Source organism: Ambystoma mexicanum, chromosome 4p (assembly GCF_040938575.1).
Source record: "Ambystoma mexicanum isolate Mex_15411 chromosome 4p, UKY_AmexF1_1, whole genome shotgun sequence".
NCBI lineage: Eukaryota > Metazoa > Chordata > Amphibia > Caudata > Ambystomatidae > Ambystoma > Ambystoma mexicanum.
Genome location: NC_090927.1, coordinates 1,284,554,919 through 1,284,578,377, shown reverse-complemented (window position 1 = coordinate 1,284,578,377; position 23,459 = coordinate 1,284,554,919). Strand labels below are relative to the sequence as shown.

Genomic DNA, 23,459 nt, shown 5'->3' with positions numbered 1-23,459 from the left:
CTAGCCCATAACCACTGCCTGGTCCACTCTTCCACTAACCATCCTCCACCACCTGCCCTTTAATACCCAACCCTTTAACAATCTACCTGCTACTTACCCCTACCACCACCTTGCCTTCCCCGTATCCTGGCTCCTCTTCCACCCCGTTTCCTCACTCCTACTGGTTGCCTACCACCTCTGAGTCCCTTAAGCTGTGGTCTGCAGCTCACCCCCTCGACGCTAGTACTCCCTCCCTATCTGCCGGCTCCCCTCCCACTCCTCCTCTTCACTCCTACTAGCTGCCTACAACATTTATCTCCCTTTAACGTGGTCTACTATCCGCCCCCTCAGCCCGCCTTCTGCCCCCTCCTGTTCTATCTGCCTCTTACTGCCTCCTAGATACCTCCTGTCCTCAACCTTTTGCCTCCTATCGGCTCTTTCTCCCTCTTCCTATCTGTCACCACCTTTCCCTACTGACCTGACTCCAACCCTCCAACCTAATCAACATTGCTCTTTGGAATGCCAGATCTCTTTGCAATAAGACTGCAGCTGTTTTAGATATGTTCTTCCACCTCAACCTTCACTTCCTCTGTCTTACCGAAACTTGGATCCCACCTCACAACTCTACTGTCCCTGCCTCTCTTGCCACCCCTTCATCTTCCTTTTCTCATATCTCTCGTTCCACTGGTCGTGGTGGGGGCGTTGGTCTCCTCTTCCACCCTAAATACCTTTCATCTACCGCCTCATTGTGCCTTCCTACCTTCCCTTCTTTCTAATACTTATTTAAATCCTTTACCTCCCCTCACCCTATCTCCTTCCTAATTATCTATAGACCTCCTGGTCCCCTTTCCTCCTTCTACGATGACCTTGACCACCTCCTCTCTCTTATCTCCCCCTCCACCTCTCCCCTCACTGTACTTGGTGACTTCAACATTCACCTTCCCACTCCACCTCAACCTTCACCTCTTCTCTCTATCCTTGACTCCTACCTTCTCTCTCCCCTCTTCTCCCATTCACTCTTCTGGGTCCACTCTTGATCTCATCTTTAATTCTACCTACTCCTCCTCCTTGTTTCCTCTTTACCCATCTATCTATCCAATCATGCTCTGCTCTCCTTCTGCCTTACTCCCTGTTCCTTGAAACCTGCTCTTCCTCTCTTCCACCTCTCTCTGATTTCTCCTCTCTCCCACTTGATCTTATTTATTTATTTTTTTCTTTTTTTTATAACATTTATTTAGTCCACAGACAGCCCAGGGACATTGTGGTGGGATCTTGCCCTATCCTCTCTATCTTCCTCTGTCTCCTCTAGTCTCGATCATCTCTACCCACTCTCTTCTTTCCATCCTATTCGTAAGCCTTCCCAACCCTGTCTCTCCCCTCACCTCTTGACCATTCGTCATCTCCTCCGTCGACTTGAGCAATGTTGGCTCAAATCCCCAACTCATTCCCACCAAACCTCCTACTTCTCTTATCACTCTCTATATGATTCCTGCCTTAAGTCTGCTAAACGCTCCTATTTTTCTAACCTCCTTCACTCACAAGCCTGTCACCCTCGTCGTATCTTTCAAACTCTCTCGCCTACTCTCCCCTTCTACCCCTGACCCCTCTTCTACTTCTCCTCTCTCTCGATCTGACTTTGCTGAATTCTTCTCTGCTAAAATGCTTTCTCTCTGCCAAAAAATTAACTCTTCTCCTTCCTGCTCCTCTTGCCCCCTTCCTTCCACTCCCCCTCTGCTTGCATGTCTGACTTTTCTCCAATCACTCCCTCTGACGTCTCTCTCCTCCTAACTAAATCCCACCCTACTGCTGCCCCTTCTTATCCCATCCCAACCCTTCTTATTCCCAAGATCTAACCCCCTCTCATGCCGTATCTAACCTCCTTCTTCAATACTTGTCTCTCCTCGGCCTCCTTCCCTACTGCCTTCAAGCACGCTACTATCATCCCTATCCTGAAGAAACCTTCTGCTAATCCCCTTCTTGCTTCCAACTTTCGTCCAATCTCACTTCTACCTTTTCTTTCTAAAATACTCGAACGCTTAGCCTACTCTCAGCTCTCGACCTCTGTCACTAACCTCCCTCTCCTTCCCCCCTCTCAATCTGGCTTCCGCCCTAAACATTCTTCTGAGTCCACTCGCACCTATGTCCTTAACTCCCTCCTCACCGCTGGCTACTCTATGCAATCTTCAATCCTCATCCTCCTTGACCTCTCTGTTGCCTTTGATACTGTTGATCACCCCTTAATTCTCAATACTCTCTCCTCCTTTGGCTTCAAAGGCTCTGTCCTTAACTCCCTCTCCTCTTACCTCTCCCAACGTTCCTTTGCTGTCTCTTGGGGTGGTCGAACCTCTCCTACCTTCCCTCTGGATTACGGCGTTCCCCAAGATTCTGTCCTCTGTCCCTTCTTATTCCCTCTTTACACTTCACTCCTCGCCCCTATCATCTCTTCCTTCGGGATCTCTCACCATTTCTACGCTGATGACACCCAGCTATTTCTCTCCTTTTCTTCCTTCACCCCTGACTTACATTTAAATCTCTCTTCCTGTTTTACCGCCATTAAAAACTGGATGTCATCTCACTATCTCTCTCTTAACACTGATAAAACTGAAGTCTTATTCTTTCCCTCTAACACACTCCCCCCCGCTCCCCCTCCTTCTATTCATTTTCCCCCTTCTAACCTTCCTATTTCCACCCATGCTCCTAATCTAGGCATTTACTTCGACTCTTCCCTCTCTTTTACCCATCGTATCTCCCTTACTTCTCGCGCATGTCGCTACCACCTCTTTAATATCCTTAAAGTCAGTTCTTTACTCACCTTCCATTCTACCAAACTTTTAATCTCCTCCCTCATCTTTTCTCGCCTCTTCTATTGTTCTTCTCTCTTCTTTGGTCTCCCCGCTTCCCATCTTGCCCCCCTCAAATCCCTTTACCAGTCTGCTATCCATACCCTTTGCCTTCTCTCTCCCCTTGACTCTATCTCTAACTCACTCTCTTACCTAGGATCGCTTCCTTTCCACTCCCAACTTAAATTTCACTTCCTTTGTCTTGTCTTTAAATCTCTTCATGACCTTGCCCCTCCATATCTCTCCTCTCTTCTCTCATTCCACACCCCCTCTCGCCCCCTTCGTTCTGCTGATCTCTTCTTACTTTCTGTCCCCCCACCCCCTTGTGCCTCTTCTCGGTTCCGCTCCTTTCAGCTCCTTGCCCTTTTACACTGGAACTCCCTACCTCTTTCTATCCGCTCCATCCTCACCTATTGTTCCTTCGGTTCCTTCTTGAAATCACTCCTTCTTTATTCCCCTCCCTGACACCTTATCCCCCTTTACTCTTTCTCTCTCTCCATCCAGTACCCCCGTTAAAGTACTATATATCTTCCCCCTTCTTTCCTTAGATCTCCCTCTTCCATCCTTCCCCACCCCGCTCCTCTCCTCCTCCTTCTCATATGCAAATTGTTCTACATACTGTTTTCTGGTTTGATTCATGTATATTGCTATTGCTTCTACTGTTCCATGTTTGATGTATTTGTGTTGTTAAACTGTAAAGCACTTTGGATTAAAGTGCTATATACACACACACACACACCCATTACCCATTGCAAAACGTTTTCCCTGCCAAGTCTACCCAGGATGCCCACTCGCCAATCTCAGGCTGTTCTAGGAGGTGGAAGGGGACAGCCAGGGAGCATGTTCTAAAACTGCAGAGCAGTGGAGCTTGCCTGTAGCATACGTGACCCTTTGACGCACAAGTGCACTGCAGACAAAGTGCCCTCAGCATCATTGATGTTCACTAGCACCTCCAGTGGATTACTAGTTGCGCTGGCCCTGCTTTTCATTGCCATCAATTTGGATGGTTAGATCTTTTTTCCATCATCAATTGCTAGCATGACCTTACAAATCGTTCAATTCATTTAATACTTTTCACAGTAACTTTAAAGTTTGACCAGCATTTTAACATCAGAAGACCCACATAAAAAAATTGACAGGTTTAGTGCTATGCATTTACCCCCAACATGAACATATTTTCAGCCAGCATGCTTATCTTAGATTTATAACCTCCACTGCATATAAATATACAAGGACAGCAAGGCTTGACCAATTTGTTTCAGTATTAATTTGAAAGTAAGCACAGAAAATAACAAATTGGGCAACTTTGTTAACTTTCCAAGAAATGCTAGATAATGCTTGCAGCTGTGAATTCACCCAGATATAAATAAATGTAAGGTTCAAAATGGTGCCCCCCCCCAGAAGAAGTCTTATTACTCATGAATTCGTTTTAAAGTGACATTTATATATATGCATTATTTCCACTTGAGAGCAAAAGCTGCAAAATGTTAATTATGGGGTCAGTACTAATAGTCAAGTAAACAAAACAAAATTCAGGGTCAGAGGTCACACCAATCCAACATTTTGACACATATGACCGTCAATAGCAGTGCATGTTTTTGACTGAATGTATTTAATGACCTATGAATAATGACATAAGTGGGGATAGAGCACCCAGGGATATTGAAAGACAATACATGTAAGTATAATCCAGTGTAAAGGACTGGATTCTAATGAATAACAAACAAAAACTGCTAGTATTGGTCACATTTTTCTGTTGTGCAGTTACAGAATGGACCAAAAACCCAATTTCATGGACATATAACAAAGAAAAAAACCAATGCGTAAATTGTGCACTGTACAGGTGTTGTAATCGTCGACACAAAGGTGTTTCGGCCTAGAAGAGAGCTGTAGAATGCAGCTTTATATGCAGGCCTTCATCAGGATGTGTGATGGAGTAAGTTGTGGTCCCGGGATCTTTATCATACTCATCCAGTACAGGGGTAAGTAAAAGTATCCATCACAGGTATAGATATCTGGACGGCATGTAATTGGCCGATGAGGAAACAAGTAAATACCTCAGGGGGTAAGCGGTGGGGTGAATGGTATGTTTGCAAATATAGGAATGTGGGGGTAGGATGTGTCAGGTTGCCGGTTAGGCCTCTTAGTGTCGGATAAGGAATTTCTGAGGGGTAAGGCAGCCGCCGTGCGGCACTGGTTTGCTCAGCATTTTTTATCAGATTATACCTTCGGGCTAATTTCCTGAGTAGAGACCTACTCTGTGACACGGTGGCAAAACAATGTTTGTTTCGGGGTGCCTTCGCCACCTGAGGGGAGACCTTGGGGCGGGCCAGCAGAGGGGACAAAGAATGAAGGGGGATCAGATAGCAATTGAATGGTGCAATGATTCTTGCTTGAAGGTAATTTTGCATCGGGTGGTGATTTTAAACGGTTTGATCCACGGTGCGGGGGCAGGGCTCCGGAATGTCGTAATTTACAGGAAGTTCACAGGCACCATGTTTGTGACCTTAGAGGGATCAAAACCGCGGTGTGGGGATCATGTTTTAAGAGTGGAATTGTACATTGGGTGTTTGCCTTTAATATGTTGAGGAACAGCAGTAGGGGTAAGGGTCAATTTCGTGCTTTTCTTAATGCCGCCTGTGTTGAATGTGGGGGATTATCGCGATTTGGGCATTTTGAAGGAGGTCCAGAGCGGCAGTAGGGCTGAGTAATATAAATGGCGAGCGGGATGTGTTTCGCCTACTATTGTTGGATGCGGCCCAGGAACAGTTCTAACCCCTAAATATGTGTTGTAGTCATACTGGATATATGTCAGTAAAATGCATTTTTTCATCTTGCACCAAACATTTTGAAGGTGAATTTCTCGGCAAGCAGCTAACAGAAACGTGGGCTTTTATGTTAAAGTGCATACATTGGTAGACACAGTTATATTAATAAGGATGCGGCCCCATGCTGGACAAATTGGAATTAGATGGTGATGCAGCACGTGGTTTCGTGAAAGAGGAGACAAAGAGCATGCTCATGCCGTGTGCCATCCTGGGGCGGGTAGTTCCGTTCAATGAGGGAACGGTTAGCAGCCAGAATTATTCTTACGTTTTCGAGGTAAGGGGTTGTTTAGGGTTATTCGACAATCCGGTGGTGAGCTGCAAGGTCACAGGTTAGCACCACATGGGAATAGGTGCGGGGTGAGGACGTGGTGGTGGTATCTGAGGTCGGGGAAGTATGGCCAGTTATTACCACATTGGTTTTACCACCATTTGAACCCGGGTGGTGCGTGAGGGACGGCCAGTATGTGGGGAGCTGGAGGCACCGGACACTCGAGGGGTCATCATAGTTCACAACCATTGTTGGCAGCAAGACGGGTGAAAACACGCAATTTTCTGCTTGGGGGGTGAGAGGCCTATAAAAAGGAATTGGCGGGTGATCCGACTGCGGAGTTCAGAGCTAAGGGTCATGGTGGTATTACAAATAAGTTATCAGATACGGGGTGAGTGTTAAATGACCGGCATGCGACACTTGCGTTCCCCATAAAATGCACCGTTGGTGGTGTGGTCATATGCAGGGTGTCACGGGTGCAGTATGGGGATGGACTAAACAGGTTCATAGGGATTTATTGTAGTGAAGGGGTCAAGATTGGCCCGAGATATGATAGGTGCAGGGGCTCCGCAATAGGCTTGCCTTATTAATTTATGAGGGACAGGATTAGCGGGGGCTGGGCGTGCCCCTGGCCCGTGGACAGAAGGGGTTTTGGTAGGTAGGGCCAGCCATGTGTCAGTGCATCCGGCTCACATTCAGTGGCCTTAAAGGATAGTTCCGGGACTTTTTTTTTATTGTCCCTACGGGTCGGCCATGTGTTTGTAAGCATAAATCGGTAGATCGTAGGAAACTTTCCTATGGACCTTACCCGACTTTTCGCCCATTATCGCACTCGAAATCAGCCTCCATTTTGTGATAATCCTATCATTTCGCCCCATCGACCTGGCTCACCTGCCTTTGCGGCACTAAATCAAATCCCCCGCCCCTGAGCCTGACATCAGCAGACGCGTACTGCCCATTTCAAGCACGTCTCGTGTCAACAATCGCTGCGCCTCAGCTATTGACGTGTTGCCATGGAAATGGCAGGACGCCTCTTTCCCCAATAAGTATAAACAGACCGTTTCACAACACACAGCAGCAGATTTTCGATTCCATTCCTCTCTCTGTGTTACTTTGAGTATTCTGTGACTCGTTTCAGTGCTCTGGTCAGCTACCTTCGCCGCTTGTAGCCCGTGTGAACACCTGTACCATCTCTGTAAATTATTTTACTATCTTTACCGCACAATGGCCACAATAATGCCGTATATGTACGAGCCCGAGTACACCGAGGAGGAACTACTGGAAAGGCAAGCACGCGAAAACGAAGGGGATTCGGACGGCAGTTGGGAGGACCAGTCAACGGATGAAGAGCCTGGACCATGTCGCATGGACGGCGTCTCCACCTGGTGCACGTGCAATCGGTGCGAGCTAATGCCAACTGAGGAGGAGAACTGCTGCTGCCGTGAAAATTCTGGGTGCTTGGCCTACATTTCGGAAAGCGAGCAAAGTCTGCAGGAAGGCGAGCAAAGTCCGCAATGCATCACCAAGCTGCCAGAGTTCAGGGAAGCCTGCCTCTCACGGACCGTGTTGAGGATGATGATGGTGCTTATGCACAAACTTCGTGGCACTGTTCGTCCGCGTAATCCGAGTAACGAGTAAGTATACTCTGTTTGTGATGTCAGTGATGCCACTACTATTTCATGGTCGTCTCCCACATATAAAATTACATTTACATATCATTCGAACGCATGTAAATTGGTTCCATATAGTGCATTTTCTAGATATAATTTTTTTCTAAGAAAAATGACATGTGTTACCTGAATCGACATTGATAAGAAAGTTTTGTCAGTTTAATACAGTTTGCATCTTTTTTTTTCACAGGTGGTACAGGCTGGTGGCCTATCGTTGCTTCACTTGGTGGCTTCACGGGAGGCTCGGACACCGCGTTCGGAGAGTAATACCTGCCTGTGCGGTACTTGCCATTAGACAACATTTCCCCAGTGACAGTGGACAATACCGCGGATTTTCCCTCGATGTGCTGCAACCTCAACTTTACAATGTGTAATGTTTATTATTTATGTTTAATTAAAATCTAAAATAAAGCCCAACATATATTTTAACAATGGTTGTTTTGATTTTTTAAATGAATCTAGTGTGTCTCCGTTGAATAGCCTTCCAGTGCCTTGTCTTGTCACACCACATGTCTCCGGCCAGCATCCTCCCTCACGCTGGCCGCACACCTTCAATCCACATAACCGTTGAAACCATATATGCAGCAGTCATACATATATTATTTTGTGGGTTGGCATCAAGCGTTGGCAATAAAAAGCCGTTGGATTTTATTGATACAAAACATGGTTATAGGTAAATAATAAATATGGTTGATCATAATAAATCCTCTTTTTGGGCACCGGGTACAGAGATGACCCCCATATATTCTCCTGGGAGGGTGAGGTATTTATAAACTCACCCCCCTGCCTTCCATGTAGTAGATCCTGCAGCCATCCTCTTACATTCAGTTAGATGGCCTCTCCTTGGTGAGGCCCTGCGGCAAACGGGTCTTGTCTGCACGACCACCGCCCCAATCCACCCCCCCGCCCTATCAAAGGCAGTTCGCACCAGGGTACTTGTGCTGCTGGCAAGTGGAGCTGTCAGGGAGCGATAAAGGCCAAGAGGTGCCAAAGACCATGTACACTTCAAAGTGGTCTATAGAGCATGGGTTGTTGTTCCCATGTCTACCCCCAGACCCCGTGTCTCCTGCCAATCATCCCCCCTCACGCTGGACGCCCCCCTGCAATCCACATAAGTGTGTCTCCATTCACGAGTCTTCCTGTGTCTTGTCTGCACGACCACCGCCCCGATCCACCCCCCCCGCCCTATCAAAGGCAGTTCGCACCAGGGTACTTGTGCTGCTGGCAAGTGGAGCTGTCAGGGAGCGATAAAGGCCAAGAGGTGCCAAAGACCATGTACACTTCAAAGTGGTCTATAGAGCATGGGTTGTTGTTCCCATGTCTACCCCCAGACCCCGTGTCTCCTGCCAATCATCCCCCCTCACGCTGGACGCCCCCCTGCAATCCACATAAGTGTGTCTCCATTCACGAGTCTTCCTGTGTCTTGTCTGCACGACCACCGCCCCGATCCACCCCCCCGCCCTATCAAAGGCAGTTCGCACCAGGGTACTTGTGCTGCTGGCAAGTGGAGCTGTCAGGGAGCGATAAAGGCCAAGAGGTGCCAAAGACCATGTACACTTCAAAGTGGTCTATAGAGCATGGGTTGTTGTTCCCATGTCTACCTCCAGACCCCGTGTCTCCTGCCAAGCATCCCCCCTCACGCTGGACGCCCCCCTGCAATCCGCATAATGCCACGACATATACACGTCATTCATTCACAAACACACCCCTGTTTCGAATTCTTTATAACCCACTTCATATTTCTAATGAGAACTTCTTTGCGCTTTGCTAGTCAACCCGTGAAGGTGCTGGTTATCTGCTCTTCGTCTCTGTGAACTTCCGTGACCACTTTGAGCAAACTCGTCAGTTTGCAACCTGTGAACTGCTCCCTGTTTTACGACAAGAAACTACTCTGATCCCTGCATCTAACTGTTTGTTCGTCAAGGTAAGTCCATGTACAATAATCATTTTGCGTCCAATTTTTTAATTTATATCTATTTGCTAGTAGTCATCAAATTGCATCCATGTTTTCTTTTCGTTCACGACAGTACATGCAAGGAACTAGTCACATGTTCTGAGTTTAGTCAAATTACTTTTTCTATTTTTTGAAAGTTATTGAAATACTTATCCGCATGTGAATAACGTGTATAGTTCCAAGAACCAAAACGGACCTTGCATTGAACCTTTTATGTGTCATTTAATGTTTTAACACATTGGTATTCATAGAGAATTGTTGATCTTTACTTTTCAGAACTTTCCATAATGCCTGCCTGTTCCATTGGCGGTTGCCCTTCGAAGACCCATAACAAATCTGAAGGTACTATAATGCATGTTTTCCCTAAGACAATAGATCAGATAAGAGAATGGGTCCAATATTCCGGATATCCAGCCTCTGAGCTAGAAAGTAGAGTCCTAGAAGTCTTTGCGGACAAGAGGGGTGATCGATACCGCATCTGCAGCAGGCACTTTAGCCCAGACATGTACTCCACATCATTGCTAATAAAGAAGAAAACACCGCGAGCGAGGCGAAAATTGCTCTCAACCGCTATTCCCACTCTATTCGTCCACATCCCTCCACTGGTGAGTCAAGTTTACGTATTTATCTCTCGGCCTTGCGGTAGTGTGTAGCATTAGCTAACAATAATTTCCCCATTTATGTATCCACTCAATATGAAGGCGGAAGATTCTCCATCCGTGTCGTTATTGCAGTCATCAGCCACTTCAAGCGCCTATCGGGTAATCTTACTTAGCTATTCTGACACTGACTTGTTTTAGGCATGTAAATCAATAGTTTTAATTGATCGTGTAATTATTTTACCTAATGGTACACCACAGTACTCGTCCTCTAGTCTTTGTTTTCAGTTATAATTATTGTTATCCAAAATAATGCAAGTACTGTCTTTCAGGGAGATGCTGAGGAGTCCAACGCATTGACGACAACCGTAGATGTCACTCAGATGCTCGAGGTACGTTTCCGGACAGTTCCATCGATGGAGATCATCAGATCTTGCATTCTTGTAGCGTGATTGTTACACACAATGTTTCTTTCGTTTTTAGCCATTGGTATGTCCTTCTGTCGTCGCCCTCCTATGTGTCTTCTTTTTTCAATATTGTGTTCATTACTAATGAAAGTCCTATGTTTCAGGGAGTCGATGGAGCATTAGTCCAAGAAGAAGGGGGAGCATGCAGTTACGGGTCGGCGCAACAGCTTGCAGAAGTGTGCACCGCAGTTACAGCGTCCCTTGATGTTCTTATGCATTTCGAGGTATGGATACTGACAGATCAATCATGCGAGATCAAATGACGTGATTACATCCGCTATACTTCCTTCTTTATTAACGCAAGTACTATGTTTCAGGGAGCTGACGGAGCTTCTTCAACAAGAACATCACCCCTAGTAGTTGATGCAGATCTCTGGGTGGTGACACTTCCAACGATGGAGCAAATCGAATCATATTTACATATCCATTATTTATTTTAGACAACTGATCATTTGTGCAGGTCTATTTAGATGAGCCGTTGACGCCTGCAGAAAGTTTATGTTCTTTTAAACAAAATAGAAAACCATACTAATGCAATTACTGTGTTTCAGGGAGTTGCTGAAGCGTCATCTTCAATAATATCATCAATGGAAGTCTATGCGGAGCCCGAGGTATGGATCTTGACAGTTCAATCTAACTAGATCAACAATGCGTGAACTATTGTCGTTTGAATGTTCTACACAATGCGTTCATTCGTGTTTTGCTATTGAGATGTACGTATGGGTATTGGTCCCCAAGTACATTTTGTGTTTTCAATATTATTATACATACTAATGAAAGTTCTATGTTTCAGGGAGTCGATGGAGCCTCAGTGAGTGATGGATGTGCTTATCATGAAAATATAGTCGTTGCAGCGCGAGAGGAAGTGGAGACATGCACACACGAGTCGGAGCAACAGCGTCCAGATGTTGAAGTTCGAGGCAAGAAAGTTTCAAAGAAAAGAAAGCAAAAGAAGGTTAGTGTCCTGTTCACTATATTATGTTGTCTTTCACTGCCAATAGTTCAATACTGTAAGTTGTGTTTAAACTGAACATCCCTTTTCTAATCTGTCCTCTAGTTGCGAGTGGGTGTAAGAACTAGATCTACACAGACAGTGAAGCGAACGAGAGATGTTGCTTGTCAAACCTTTTGGCAGGGACTTGAGACTGGAGATGCATCGTGCCAATGGGAAGAATATGAAGTGATTGACAACGGAGCTATACCACCACCAGCCATTGATAGTGAATGTCCTCCTGGTAGTTTGGATGCAGTCGGAGATCAATTCACAGAATCCACACCCGCAAAAAATAAGAGAGCGCGAAAGTTGAAGACATTGTTTTTTTCTCCCATCTCCGGACAAGGAACAGCTGTTGCAGTGGAAGAGAATGACATGGACGACAATGAAACACCATCAATATCACTCAGCATAGCGGAAGACGATATCAGAGATTGTACCTTTCATGCGAGTGACATGTCCTCAACGTTACAGGCCGAACCAGCTGGGATGCAGAGTGACAGTATAAGGAAAGAGGCCAAATTCATTGTATTCGATAGCTGTTTGATGGATATTATTATGATGATGAAATGTGGGCATTGGGTTGGTGGGGAAGTATGTGGGGAGCCATTGATTAATGTGACTCGTGCAATTCGAGGCACTAACCTTAAAATACATGCCACCTGTACACAATATCATCCGTTCGCATGGTCTGCACAACCCATGCTGGGGCAACTGCCAGCAGGCAATCTACTTTGTGCAGCGGCCGCACTTTTTAGTGGTTCAAGTTTTAAAAAGTTACAGTATTTCTTTCAGTTTGTGGGAATCCATTTCATTGCGAAAACTCAGTTCTACAAATACCAAACCGATTATCTATTTCCAGCCATCAGCGAAGCTTGGAGAATGGAAAAAATGTCAATGGAAAGTACATTCGCGGGCAAACGCTTCAGGCTAGCCGGTGATGGACAGTGCGACAGCCCAGGATTTTCAGCCAAGTACTGCACCTACCACTTTCAGGACATGGAAAGTAAGAAAATTGTGAGTTCGGTGGTCGTGCAGGTGTCACAAAGTACATCCTCAGTGGCCATGGAGAAAGTTGGCTTTGTAGCATCATTGCAAGAACTACAATCGCGGGGAATGGTGATCGACCTGATAGCCACGGACAGACACGTTTCAATTGCCAAGACAATGAGAGAAGAGTACAAAAATATAAATCACCAATTTGACGTATGGCATCTTGCAAAAACAATCAATAAAAAATTGTCGGCTGCAGGAAAAAAAAAAGATATGCAAGGTATTTCACAGTGGTCCAAGTCAATCAGCAACCATCTTTGGTGGAGCTCAAAAACATGTGAAGGGTCGTTGGAAATTCTACTGGAAAAATGGCGGTCAGTAATGTTGCACTGTAGCAACGTACATCGATGGTCGACAAATGAACATTTCCACAAATGTGAACATGGCCATTTGTCCACAGAGGAGGCACGGAAGAAGAAGTGGTTGATTCCTTCATCACCCACTCACAAGGCCATTGAAAAGATTGTATTTGATAAAACTATAACAAGAGATTTGAGGGGACTCACGGAATTCTGCCACACAGGAGATTTGGAGGTGTTCCACAATATGTGCCTAAAGTACAGGCCCAAAAGATTGCATTTTGGCATGGAAGGCATGATAAATCGGACTCTTCTAGCGGTCTTGGCACATAACCATAATGTTGGCCGTCAACAAAGTAGGACGACCGGAACTTTAGGGACGCTTCGCTACAATAAGGCCTTCACTAAAAGAAGTAAACAATGGGTGATCAAACCAGTGTTTGAGGATATGCAATATGAGTTTATTGAGAGACTTATCGTAGATGTCCTCGATAGGCACATACATGGAGTGGTGAACGAACCTATGCAGGGGACAACTGCATTGCCACCCAACATTGCCTCTGTTCCATGTCCACCTAAAGCAGAGCTCATTGAGAAATACACATCACGGTTTAAATGATTGTAATTTGATTGTCTGTTCTCTCGAGTCTCCTCATGTTGCAGGCCCAAACTAGAAATGTGTGCTCGCTCAAAGTGAAGGTCAGCTGCTTTGATGTTTTGCTCGGGTGGCGGAACGGCCCACGACCCAGTATAAGGTTCTATTGTGATTTGACCTTGACAGGCCGGGACCATCCCGAAAGACTAAGAAAAGATAATGAATAAAATTTCAGAAACGAAACGATGAGCCACGTTCATTAGAAGAAGTAACGTCGGCAAAGAAGGAGTGGTGTTTCGGGTCTGCCCTACACAGAGACACAATGGAAAATGCAAATATAATGTAAGTAACTTTTGATGAGTTTATACCGCAATTTCATTACTATACAGTGGCTTTAAAGACGGGTTCAGTTGTACTTGTTCGTTCTATGTGGCATATTGTTTTCTACCGCGCACTATCTTGAGGAGAAACATCTGCTTTTACTGAAGCACCTCAAAACCTTCCTCTTTGCTTCTGCTTTCTCTCTCCCTCTCCCCTGCTACAACTGGTCCACTGTCTGCGACCTCGGTCCTGGGCCCTTCCACTCTCCACCTGCACTGCCTCCCTGTCAACCCCTGCACTGGGGGACTGTCTCAGTATCCTACAGCCCCCCCTTCCCAGCACTTGTTCTGCACTTACCTTGCACTTGCCACCAGCTGGCCCTATTTATTTATTATTTTATGCTACTTACCTTGTACTCCACTCCCCCCCCCTCCCTGCCTCGCCACGCCTTTAAACACTTGTGTACACCCAGTAGCGCTGTCCTCGCTATGATTTTAATAAGGATCTGATGGTGAGACTAATTTCATTTTTTATGTTTTTAGGTACATCATTCACTACTGTCTGTGTCACGAGTACCAGACACCGGCGGACGGCTTCTACAGCCGCCAGTTGCTTCTCCGCGTGAACAACGTTACCACCCTGACCATTTTATGGGACGATCGCCAAGTACAAGTATGCCCTTACGCGGTACTAACGGTTAGATGCAACATACCTACCGTTGTGGTGGCCTAGTGCCTCGTTGTTGGAACAGCCATGCGATTATCAGTGCGACCGAAGAGCTTATTTTTATCGTAAACCAACACCCTGTGTACTGCACACGAACATCGCTTCCCTCAAGACGAACTAATTTGGATCGAGAGCAAAGAAAAATGCAAATCGCTGAATATTCTCTAAACATTTGATGTCCAATAAATGTACTTTGCCAAATGTACAATCTTGCCGTTTGCTTTTAAACCACGGTTTCACATTCCGAATTGTGGCGCTGTATTGTGAGATGCTCTAAGACCCTGTGTACAGCAAAGGACCATCGCGTTCCTCAATACGAACTTTTTGGAACATGAGCAAATAAAAATGCAAATCGCTGAATATTCTCTAAACATTTGATGTCAAATAAATGTACTTTACCACATTTACAATCTTGCGGTTTGATTTCAAAGTACAGTTTCATATTCCGAATTGTGGTGCGCTGTATTGTGAGCTGATCTGTGTTGAATTCCGGGGTCTGTGTGGAGTCGCGTAGAAGACGCCTGGGCGCGTTTGCCTACGCAGCTCAGTCACGTCACGGATAGAGGCGGGGAATATGAATGTTTTGATAAAGTCTGTTTCAGGGGCGGGGGATTTGATTTAGTGCCGCAAAGGCAGGTGAGCCAGGTCGATGGGGCGAAATGATAGGATTATCACAAAATGGAGGCTGATTTCGAGTGCGATAATGGGCGAAAAGTCGGGTAAGGTCCATAGGAAAGTTTCCTACGATCTACCGATTTATGCTTACAAACACATGGCCGACCCGTAGGGACAATAAAAAAAAAGTCCCGGAACTATCCTTTAATTTTCACTGCAAAAGCGTTGATCGCCGGTTAATAGCGCTTACGGCCATAACTGGCGGGTAAGGTACTATGGGAACGTTATTGAGTAAGATTAGGGGTGTCTCGGCACGTTGCACCCCTTTAACGCAGGCCTAGTACTGGGATAGCCACAGCAAATACTTGGTGGCACCGCAATGTAGGCTGCATGGAGCAGCTACAAGGCGTTTACAGGCGGGTGCAGGTCGAGGGCCACTCGCTAATTAGGTGAGGTCCATAGCTTGCCTCGCAGGCATGGGGGTGGCTGGATTAGGCAAAGCAATAGGTAACTTGACATTGGTGGGATCATACATGCAGGCGTTGCGTAAGACAAGTTGCGGATAGGATTGGGGCACCCCGTTGCAAGGCAAGGACAGCGTAAGGCGGGCCTGGGGAAAATGGCACAGGGACAATGCGCCCGCTTTGGTGGCGAGTCGGCGCAGACCAACGCAGGTTCAAGTACTGCATCTGCAGTTAGGACCCTCCGAATGATCAAGCGCGTTATAAAGGTCCAAGTTGGTAGAGGTTTAGCTCAGCCAAGGGAGTGTGGCAGTAGGGTCTGAGTAATTGGAACACCAGCGGGCACTCAAGGATTTGGTCATATCTATTAGTCATGTGGGGAGGTGCGGAAAGTACCAGGGGTGTGGCCATTAGCAGAATACCCCCGGGATACAGGACGACAGTGTCACGGTCGAGGTAATGGGGATCTTGGTCGAGGTAATGGGGATCCCGCTGGTGGGGGGGCAAGATAGTTTGCCCAGTCGGGACGCAGATATTCCGGGGAACGGATTTGCCTCAGTCCAACAGGAGAGGTTGTTCACTAAGAGCACTAAGGCTAAATGGGGGTGAAGCATGCATCGCAGGAAGTTGGTCTGGGGCCAAAAGTGAAGGAGGCTCCATAATGGGGCCATGCTTGTGGAGGTGTGATGGAGGATTAGGAGGAAAGGGAGTTACGGTACAGCAGCAGCAGGAGCAAACCGGGCACCGACAAAAAAGGGTTCCCACTGGCACAGGGCCAGTATTGGGGGAGTAATTGAGGGGCCAGCCCTAGCCAACACCATGGCAACGCGAGGGGAGTATCTTGTGGGACAAACAAGTCACGAACGTAAAGGGTGTGCGGGTAAAACCACAGGGAGAAGCCAACAGGGGTCCCCCACGTGTCCTAGGCACAGCAGAGTAGGTATACATCCCAGCTAGGGAATAAGTGGCTCAGCCCGGGATGTGTTCGTCAATAAATTTGGAGGCCTTCTCTGGGATGGTGAAAAAGAACGTTTGATTGGAGTGTTCGATTCTCAGCTTTGCGGGAAAAAGCATTTAACTCCTAAGTCCCGGAGTCTCCTTTTTACAGCTATAAAGGTTTTACACTCCTGCTGCACAGCCACGGAAAAGTCCGGATATAGATGTATCCTCCCCCCCCCCCCCTAAGGAGCAGCTCCCCCTTAACTCTGGCCACCCGTAAGAGGGCATCCCGATCACGAAAATTCAGGATCCTGGCAATGATGGGGCGGTGAGGTGCGCCAGGTCTGGGTTTCGCGGTTAGGGAGCGACGTGCCCTTTCCACTGCAAATTGTGCTGACAGTTTAGGGTGATCCAGCAGTGTTAAAAGAGTTCGTTCCACATATTCCTCCATGGGCTCACCAATGTCGTCCTCGGGTACGCCAACAATGCGGAGGTTATTTCGCCTGCAGCGGGATTCAAGATCGTCCTTTTTCTTCTCTACTGCCAGGACCCGACTGGTGAGAGTGGCAACCGCCGCGTGGAGGGAGCCAAGGTCATCCTCAGTAGTGCCAACCCTTGTTTCGATTTCAGCGACCCGGCTATCTGTTCTCTCGATATGAGCCTTTATCGACGAGATGGTACCATTCATATCATCTAATTTAGTATGAAGCGTGGTGAAACCTTTGCGCATGTACTCCAGCATTTTTTGCGAGTCATCTGGGGGTGAGGATGACGAGGCGGTGGGCGATTCCTCTGGAGGATCGGTCGGCGGTCTGGAGGGTGTCTCAGTGAAAATATTCAGTGAGCTTTGCTTCCTCCCGGGTCCCGCTCCCTTGGTCATGATAGCAATTAGAGATTAATTTGCCGGCGCCCGAAGGTGCCAGCTGTCGGGTATGGCAGGTTTCCCTTCGGATGCAGCTCAGGATGAACCCCTCTGGGTAGGCAAGGACCTCGGAGGGTCCGTCCCGCGGCGACGCAGCGGACCACTGTTATTCTGTGCTGGTGCGGGAGGATATGGCCGGAGCGGCGATGGCAGAGGCCACGAGAAGTAGGCTAATAAGAGACAGGGAAACATCTTCTCAGTCACTGTGGGCCACTATGAGCTGGTTAATCCTGGAAGCAAGGGGTGGCCTAAACCCAGCCAGGAGCGTGTAGATCTGCGGAGCAGCGGCATTCCTTGAGCTTTACTGAGCCCCTGCAAGCGATTCCCTGGGTGGTGGGATCCGGTAATCAATCCCAGATTCAGCCGTCCGTTCACATCGCATGGGGGGGGCACGTACTGTAGGGAGGTCCACGTGTATGCCTCACGGCCAAAATTTGAAATCCCAAGCAGGGCACGGATGATCAGGGTGCCAGTAGCAGGGAGCGAGGATGGCGCGTATTGTGAGCTGGGGCGAGTCCAGAAAACACCGGCAGGCTATAGGTATTCCCCCAAGCGTTCAACCACACGGACACGCGGCACCGGGTCGGCCGCAGTCCAGCCGGGGGGAGCCAATGGAGAGGGCCACTCAACCCCCCTCGCCCCCTACCTGGCAGCTGGCCTGCGGAGGAGTGGCAAGATTGAAGATGCTGTGCGCAGGGCCGCAGACAGTGGGCCAGCCGCGTCAGTAATCTCTCAGCAAAGGCGTCGCTGGTGTCACCGGAGGTCGCATCCGCAGTAGGTATGGCGGGCCAACAGGGCGAGGCAGCCGTCGGGGGGGCAGGAAGAAAAGAGTCCGGCTACGCAGGCCCCTCCCCGCAGCAGGCTGCAATGCCGCGCCCTCAAGTGGCCGGGAGGGCCGCGGTCCACGGAGCGGCAGACGGGTGATCGAGCAGAAGGAGTCCCAGCAGGGACCGGGTGGCCACAGCTCGGTGCCAAGGGCGCGGTTCTCCACAAAACTTTCCCGGGCCACAGAGGATAGGATTATAGGGATGCGCCGTCGATTTCAGGCAGATGCAGTGGGGTTGCGGGCCGGAATGCAAAGGTTCTTTGCTCTCCCCGTCCAGAGCTCAACACCTAGGCAGCCATCTTGCTTCGGCGCAACAGCTCCCCCTATGCATACGTGTCTTATGAAAACTGCCTCGCTCGCACGTCAGAGCGGGGAGGTAATCATTTGAATAGCATCTGCAAAGCATCAGCACCCTATTGTTATTAAATGCCCCCCGCCGCCGCAGGCACATTTAATGACAAAAGGGCCCCTGTCATGCTTTCTCCAACTATGCGAGCTCGGGGGAGCCCTTGAAAGTCTCCTGGGGGCATGGCAACCAGGGCGATCGACAACCCGCCCTGCCCTAAGGCCGGCTTTTGTTGTTGGTCTACCGGAAAGGCAACATAATCATGCCCTATGCATGAACATTTGCTTCCCTCATACTCAGAGCCTGTTGTGGTAGAGGCTTTGGTGATCAACCGGCAAATCCAACACATTTCAGTAGGGAGGGTTGGCAAAGCCATATAGACTTTGCATTATTTAATCAAGAGATGTGGGAATTCTTAGAACCCTTATCAGTAATAGTGCGGCATGAGAGTGATTACTGGCCACTTAAACTGATACTTGTGATGAGTGTTTTCCAGCAAGCTCCCAGATCTAGCAATATGGGGAATGTAGCAATTCATGTGGCAGTGCAGAGTAGGTGTGTGGTTAAATAGGGTACTTTGGTGAAGAAGTGGCTCGGGCAAGCATCTATGAAGGAATATTACCATTATTAGAAACATTTTAAGGTGAAAATGCCCCTGAGAATGAAACGATTATCATACTCCATGAGCAAGTAGTGTCTCGAATAGCACCCTTTTCCTGTAAACCAAATGCAAATATTAATAAGGGAACCATAGAAAAGAACCCATGGTTTGATAAAGAGTGCCAGGAAGCTAAACAACAATTATTAATATGGGTCAAAGAAGGGACAGGTAAGGATATTGCCGCTATTAGAGGGGCAAGAAGATCCTATTACAAAATGTTGGTGAAAAAAATAGAAGGAATACTCTGAGTCACTGTGGAATAAATTACTAACAGCCATAAAAGAGAAAGGCAGCACACAATTTCGGAAGCTAATAAGCAAAGGATGGGTGGAAGACCTAACATTAATCCAGTGTAATATACCAGAAACAACATGGTATGATCACTTTAAGAGATTATATGCAGACGCACAATTATTCGATCAGCAGGCGGGGGATGGGGAGATTACCGAGGATTTGACTTCTACGCATTTGGTTCTCTTGTTAAATTAGGTTACATTGGCCATAGGGGCTCAAAAGAACAGCAAGGTAGTATACCGGCAGATATCTACAAGACAGAATCTCTCATCTCTGTGCCTTATTTAACCAGGTTGTTCAACGCAGTAAGTACTAGTAGAACGCCACCCAGAGCATGGACAAAAACAGAAATTGTCACAATTTACAAGAAGGGAGGGAAAGAGGACCCCTCAAACTACTGCCCTGTTTTTTTACTTGATGCAGGAGGGAAGATCTATGCAAGAGCGTTATTGTTTCATCTAGAACTCCCTACCCATCATACTCAGAGCCCAAGACTCTTTCTGGATCTTCAGGAAACATCTAAAAACACACCTCTTTACCAACAGCTCAGCCCACCATGACTCGGTTCCCGACTAGCTACACACCAACTGCGCCCCCACATACCCAAAAGCTGCCATTGTTATTTGTTCCCTACCTGTCCAACTGGAAACACTCTCACCTTTTGTCTATGTAAGTGTACCTACATATAACTACTGTAACCTGTACTGTACTGTAACTCTCCACTACTGTGTATGCCATACATCGATTGTGCAACAACTGTAACTTGTTCTATCACCCAAGAAAGCTCCCAGATGCCACTGGGCTCGGTGCGCTATATAATCTTCAAAATAAATAAAATAAATAAATAAATCTAAAAGCGTAGGCGCAGGAAACTGGGCAGATAAACCATCTGCAAGCAGGATCTTAGCCAGGAATAAGCACAGTGGATCAGTGCTTCCGCTTGCAGCTGTTTGTCGACAAACATGTATGTCTCAGGAAATTGTATCTTTATCTCATGTTTGCTGACTTGCAGATGACTTTCGACAGCATTCTTCATGCTGTTTTGTGGAACACTGTTAAAGGCACAGGGATACCTCTGGCACTATTATCAGCACTATGAATACTGTACTTGAACAACAAAGCTTCTATAAGATGGAACACAAACAGTGATATCTCTAGGCCCTTTTTGATACATAAGGGTGTCCGACAGGGCTGTGATTTGGCCCCAAAGATTTTCTATATATTTATTTATGGTGTAATAAACCAAATTATGGCAATGCCTACGGATGCTCCTAGAATAGGGGTCAAGGGGTGTAAAATATCCGATCCGATAGTTCACGGATGATGCAGTATTAATGTCCCTGACAACTATCGGTTTAAACAAGCAATTCCTCCTCTTTGATAAATTCGATGTGGAAAATGGCCTAAAGATAAACATTAAGAAAACTTAAACAATGGTATTAAGGGTGAATGGAAAAAAGAGCCCAAGGTTGAATATCGACCAGCTTGATGAACCAATTGAACAAGAAAAATTGTACGATTACTTGGGATTAAGAATGACCAAAAGGGGAACCTGGGCTAGTCAGATACAGAAGGCAGGTGTCGCAATTATCGAGAAATAGCAGTGCTATTGCAGGGTTTGCTAGGAAAAACTGGAGTGATGCCATGAGGATATCAACAGAGGCTTACGTGCTACAAGCATGGCAGGTTACCCTTTATGGGACAGAATTATGGGGAAGTATGAATCCCACAATTTCATTACCCATTGAAAATCGGTTCTTAAATAGCATATAGGGTCTGTCAGCAGCCCCCCCCCCCCCACAGTATTTTTGGACATGGAAGTAGGTCTGCAGGACATAGAATATTTAGTAAAATTGATACCCCCTCTTAGACTGGGTGAGACTGTGGAGCTCCCCAACTTTGACAGTTATAGGGAAGCATTTAAGTATCTTCTATCTCTGGAAGGTGGGCAAACAGGGAAGTGGTGCCAGTACACAAAAGAAGCACTTTGCTGTATCTGGTGCGAGGATTTCTGGCATAGACCAGAAACTATGATGAACACCTTCAAGGTTTTAGTGAAAAGAATGAACAAACTGGCTGATAAAGAGAGAATGAGAGCTAGGCTCATGAACTCACAACGTTTTGACCTGTGCTGGAGTAGAACATCTGTACATGGGTCTGAATGGTATTTAGATGTTCTGAAATCCAAATTTGATTGTGCACTTTATATTAAATTCAGGATAAGGATATTACCCCTAGCTCCCCGCAGAAATCAGTGGGATCCTACTATGACTGATAAGTGCCATTGTGATAATGTAGCAATTGAGAATGACCTTCACTTCTTCTTATTCTGCAGATCATACTTGAAACTAAGGAAGTTGTACCTTAAACAGATATTAAGGTATGGTATCAGAAATAGCGCTGATGCGCAGCAAGGCTGCTATATAACAGATGAAGAATTTATAGTGTACGCAGTGGCTAAATATTATTTCTGTGGGAATTAGACCGAGTGAACTGCATATGGCAATGTGACATCTGGCCCGACACAGGAAAAGAAATGTCTGTCTAGATCCCCTCATGCTGCTAAGAGTTAGAAAGCATTACAATACCGAAGCTCTATAGGAAAGTGCTATCTTCTTTTGTATAAACGCTATGGTTTTTGTCTTGGTTCTCAAAACGAGACTCCCTAATTTGGATATTGTGCATTATGATTGTCATGTTTTAATTATTGGAGTCGTAGAAATATACTTTTTATTGACCTGTGTTTAAGTTTCTGATGAATTTTAATAGTTTTCTTTTTTAAATCACTTTCTTTGTATTTTTTAAAGTGTATTATACAGAGATTTTAAAAATGTGTTTTTCTTTAATAACATTTATTAATCGAATGTGTGTATTTATTTATTGCTATGCCTTTTTGATGGCGTTCAGCCAAATAAAGAATTTTGACTGAGTGAAAATGAAATTAGTGTGAGTCAACTTTATGCCTCAAATTCCTTAATCTGATCAGATGTTTTTTTTCTTTTTTTCAGTTCTGACATTACCATAATAACTGTTGCTGGGATGAAACTGCTGAGATTATCCTTTAGTAATCCAGTTGACCAATTTCTCACTCTGTGCTTTACTGTAGTCTTCCTTTACTTTGACTATAGTAACCTGTCTGGGAGCCTTTTGCTGGGTTTTTTTATCATGACGATAGTGTTTAACAAGGTAAATTGAGGCTTATTTTTCTAGATGTTGTAACCTACGATTGTCTTTATAGTTCTGCCATGAAATATTGTGAAATGAAGAACACGTTATCATTGTAAATATAACCTCCTTCATATATTTTCAAGCAGGATACGATTTTGAACTCACAATGTAGCAAACATGTTCATAACTTAAACCGTATCATATTTTGTTTAGTTCGTCATTTTTTTTTACTTATTGCTACTGATGCGAGGGAACGTGGTTATGGAGGAAAACAAGAACTGGAATTCAAGGGAAGGGCAAGGAGAGTGCTATGTTATGCAATGTACATGTACAAATTAAAGGGATTATCGGTGAAGTCTTTCCAATGTTCGGTATACATTAGATGTACAATCAAAATAATGGTTTAAACATGTGAAACAAAGCATTGGATGACAAATTAAACACATCGTGATGCTGGACCAGTCTAATCCCAACTACCTTATAGGGCTCCTTTTGATTACAGGATAAGTGCTTAAGAGGTTGGGTACTGTTTGAGCAGGATATATTTCAAATGCAGAGCAGTGAAGATGGATAGTGTAGGAAGGATACGCCAGCAGGGTTCTGAGAATGCGGGTTTCTTGGTTGATCATGGGAA

At 46.2% G+C, this 23,459-nt stretch overlaps 1 protein-coding gene across 4 annotated transcripts in view; it reads left to right on the top strand.

The window, feature by feature from the left end:
• Window positions 1-23,459, top strand: part of PCNX2 (pecanex 2) — a 3,925,748-nt gene that overhangs the window by 2,428,577 nt on the left and 1,473,712 nt on the right. For all 4 annotated transcript variants that reach the window (XM_069606982.1, XM_069606983.1, XM_069606981.1 and 1 more), the window contains one exon: window positions 22,666-22,843. In XM_069606982.1, the coding sequence (XP_069463083.1) occupies window positions 22,666-22,843 (178 nt within the window). The remainder of the gene's footprint in view (window positions 1-22,665; window positions 22,844-23,459) is intronic.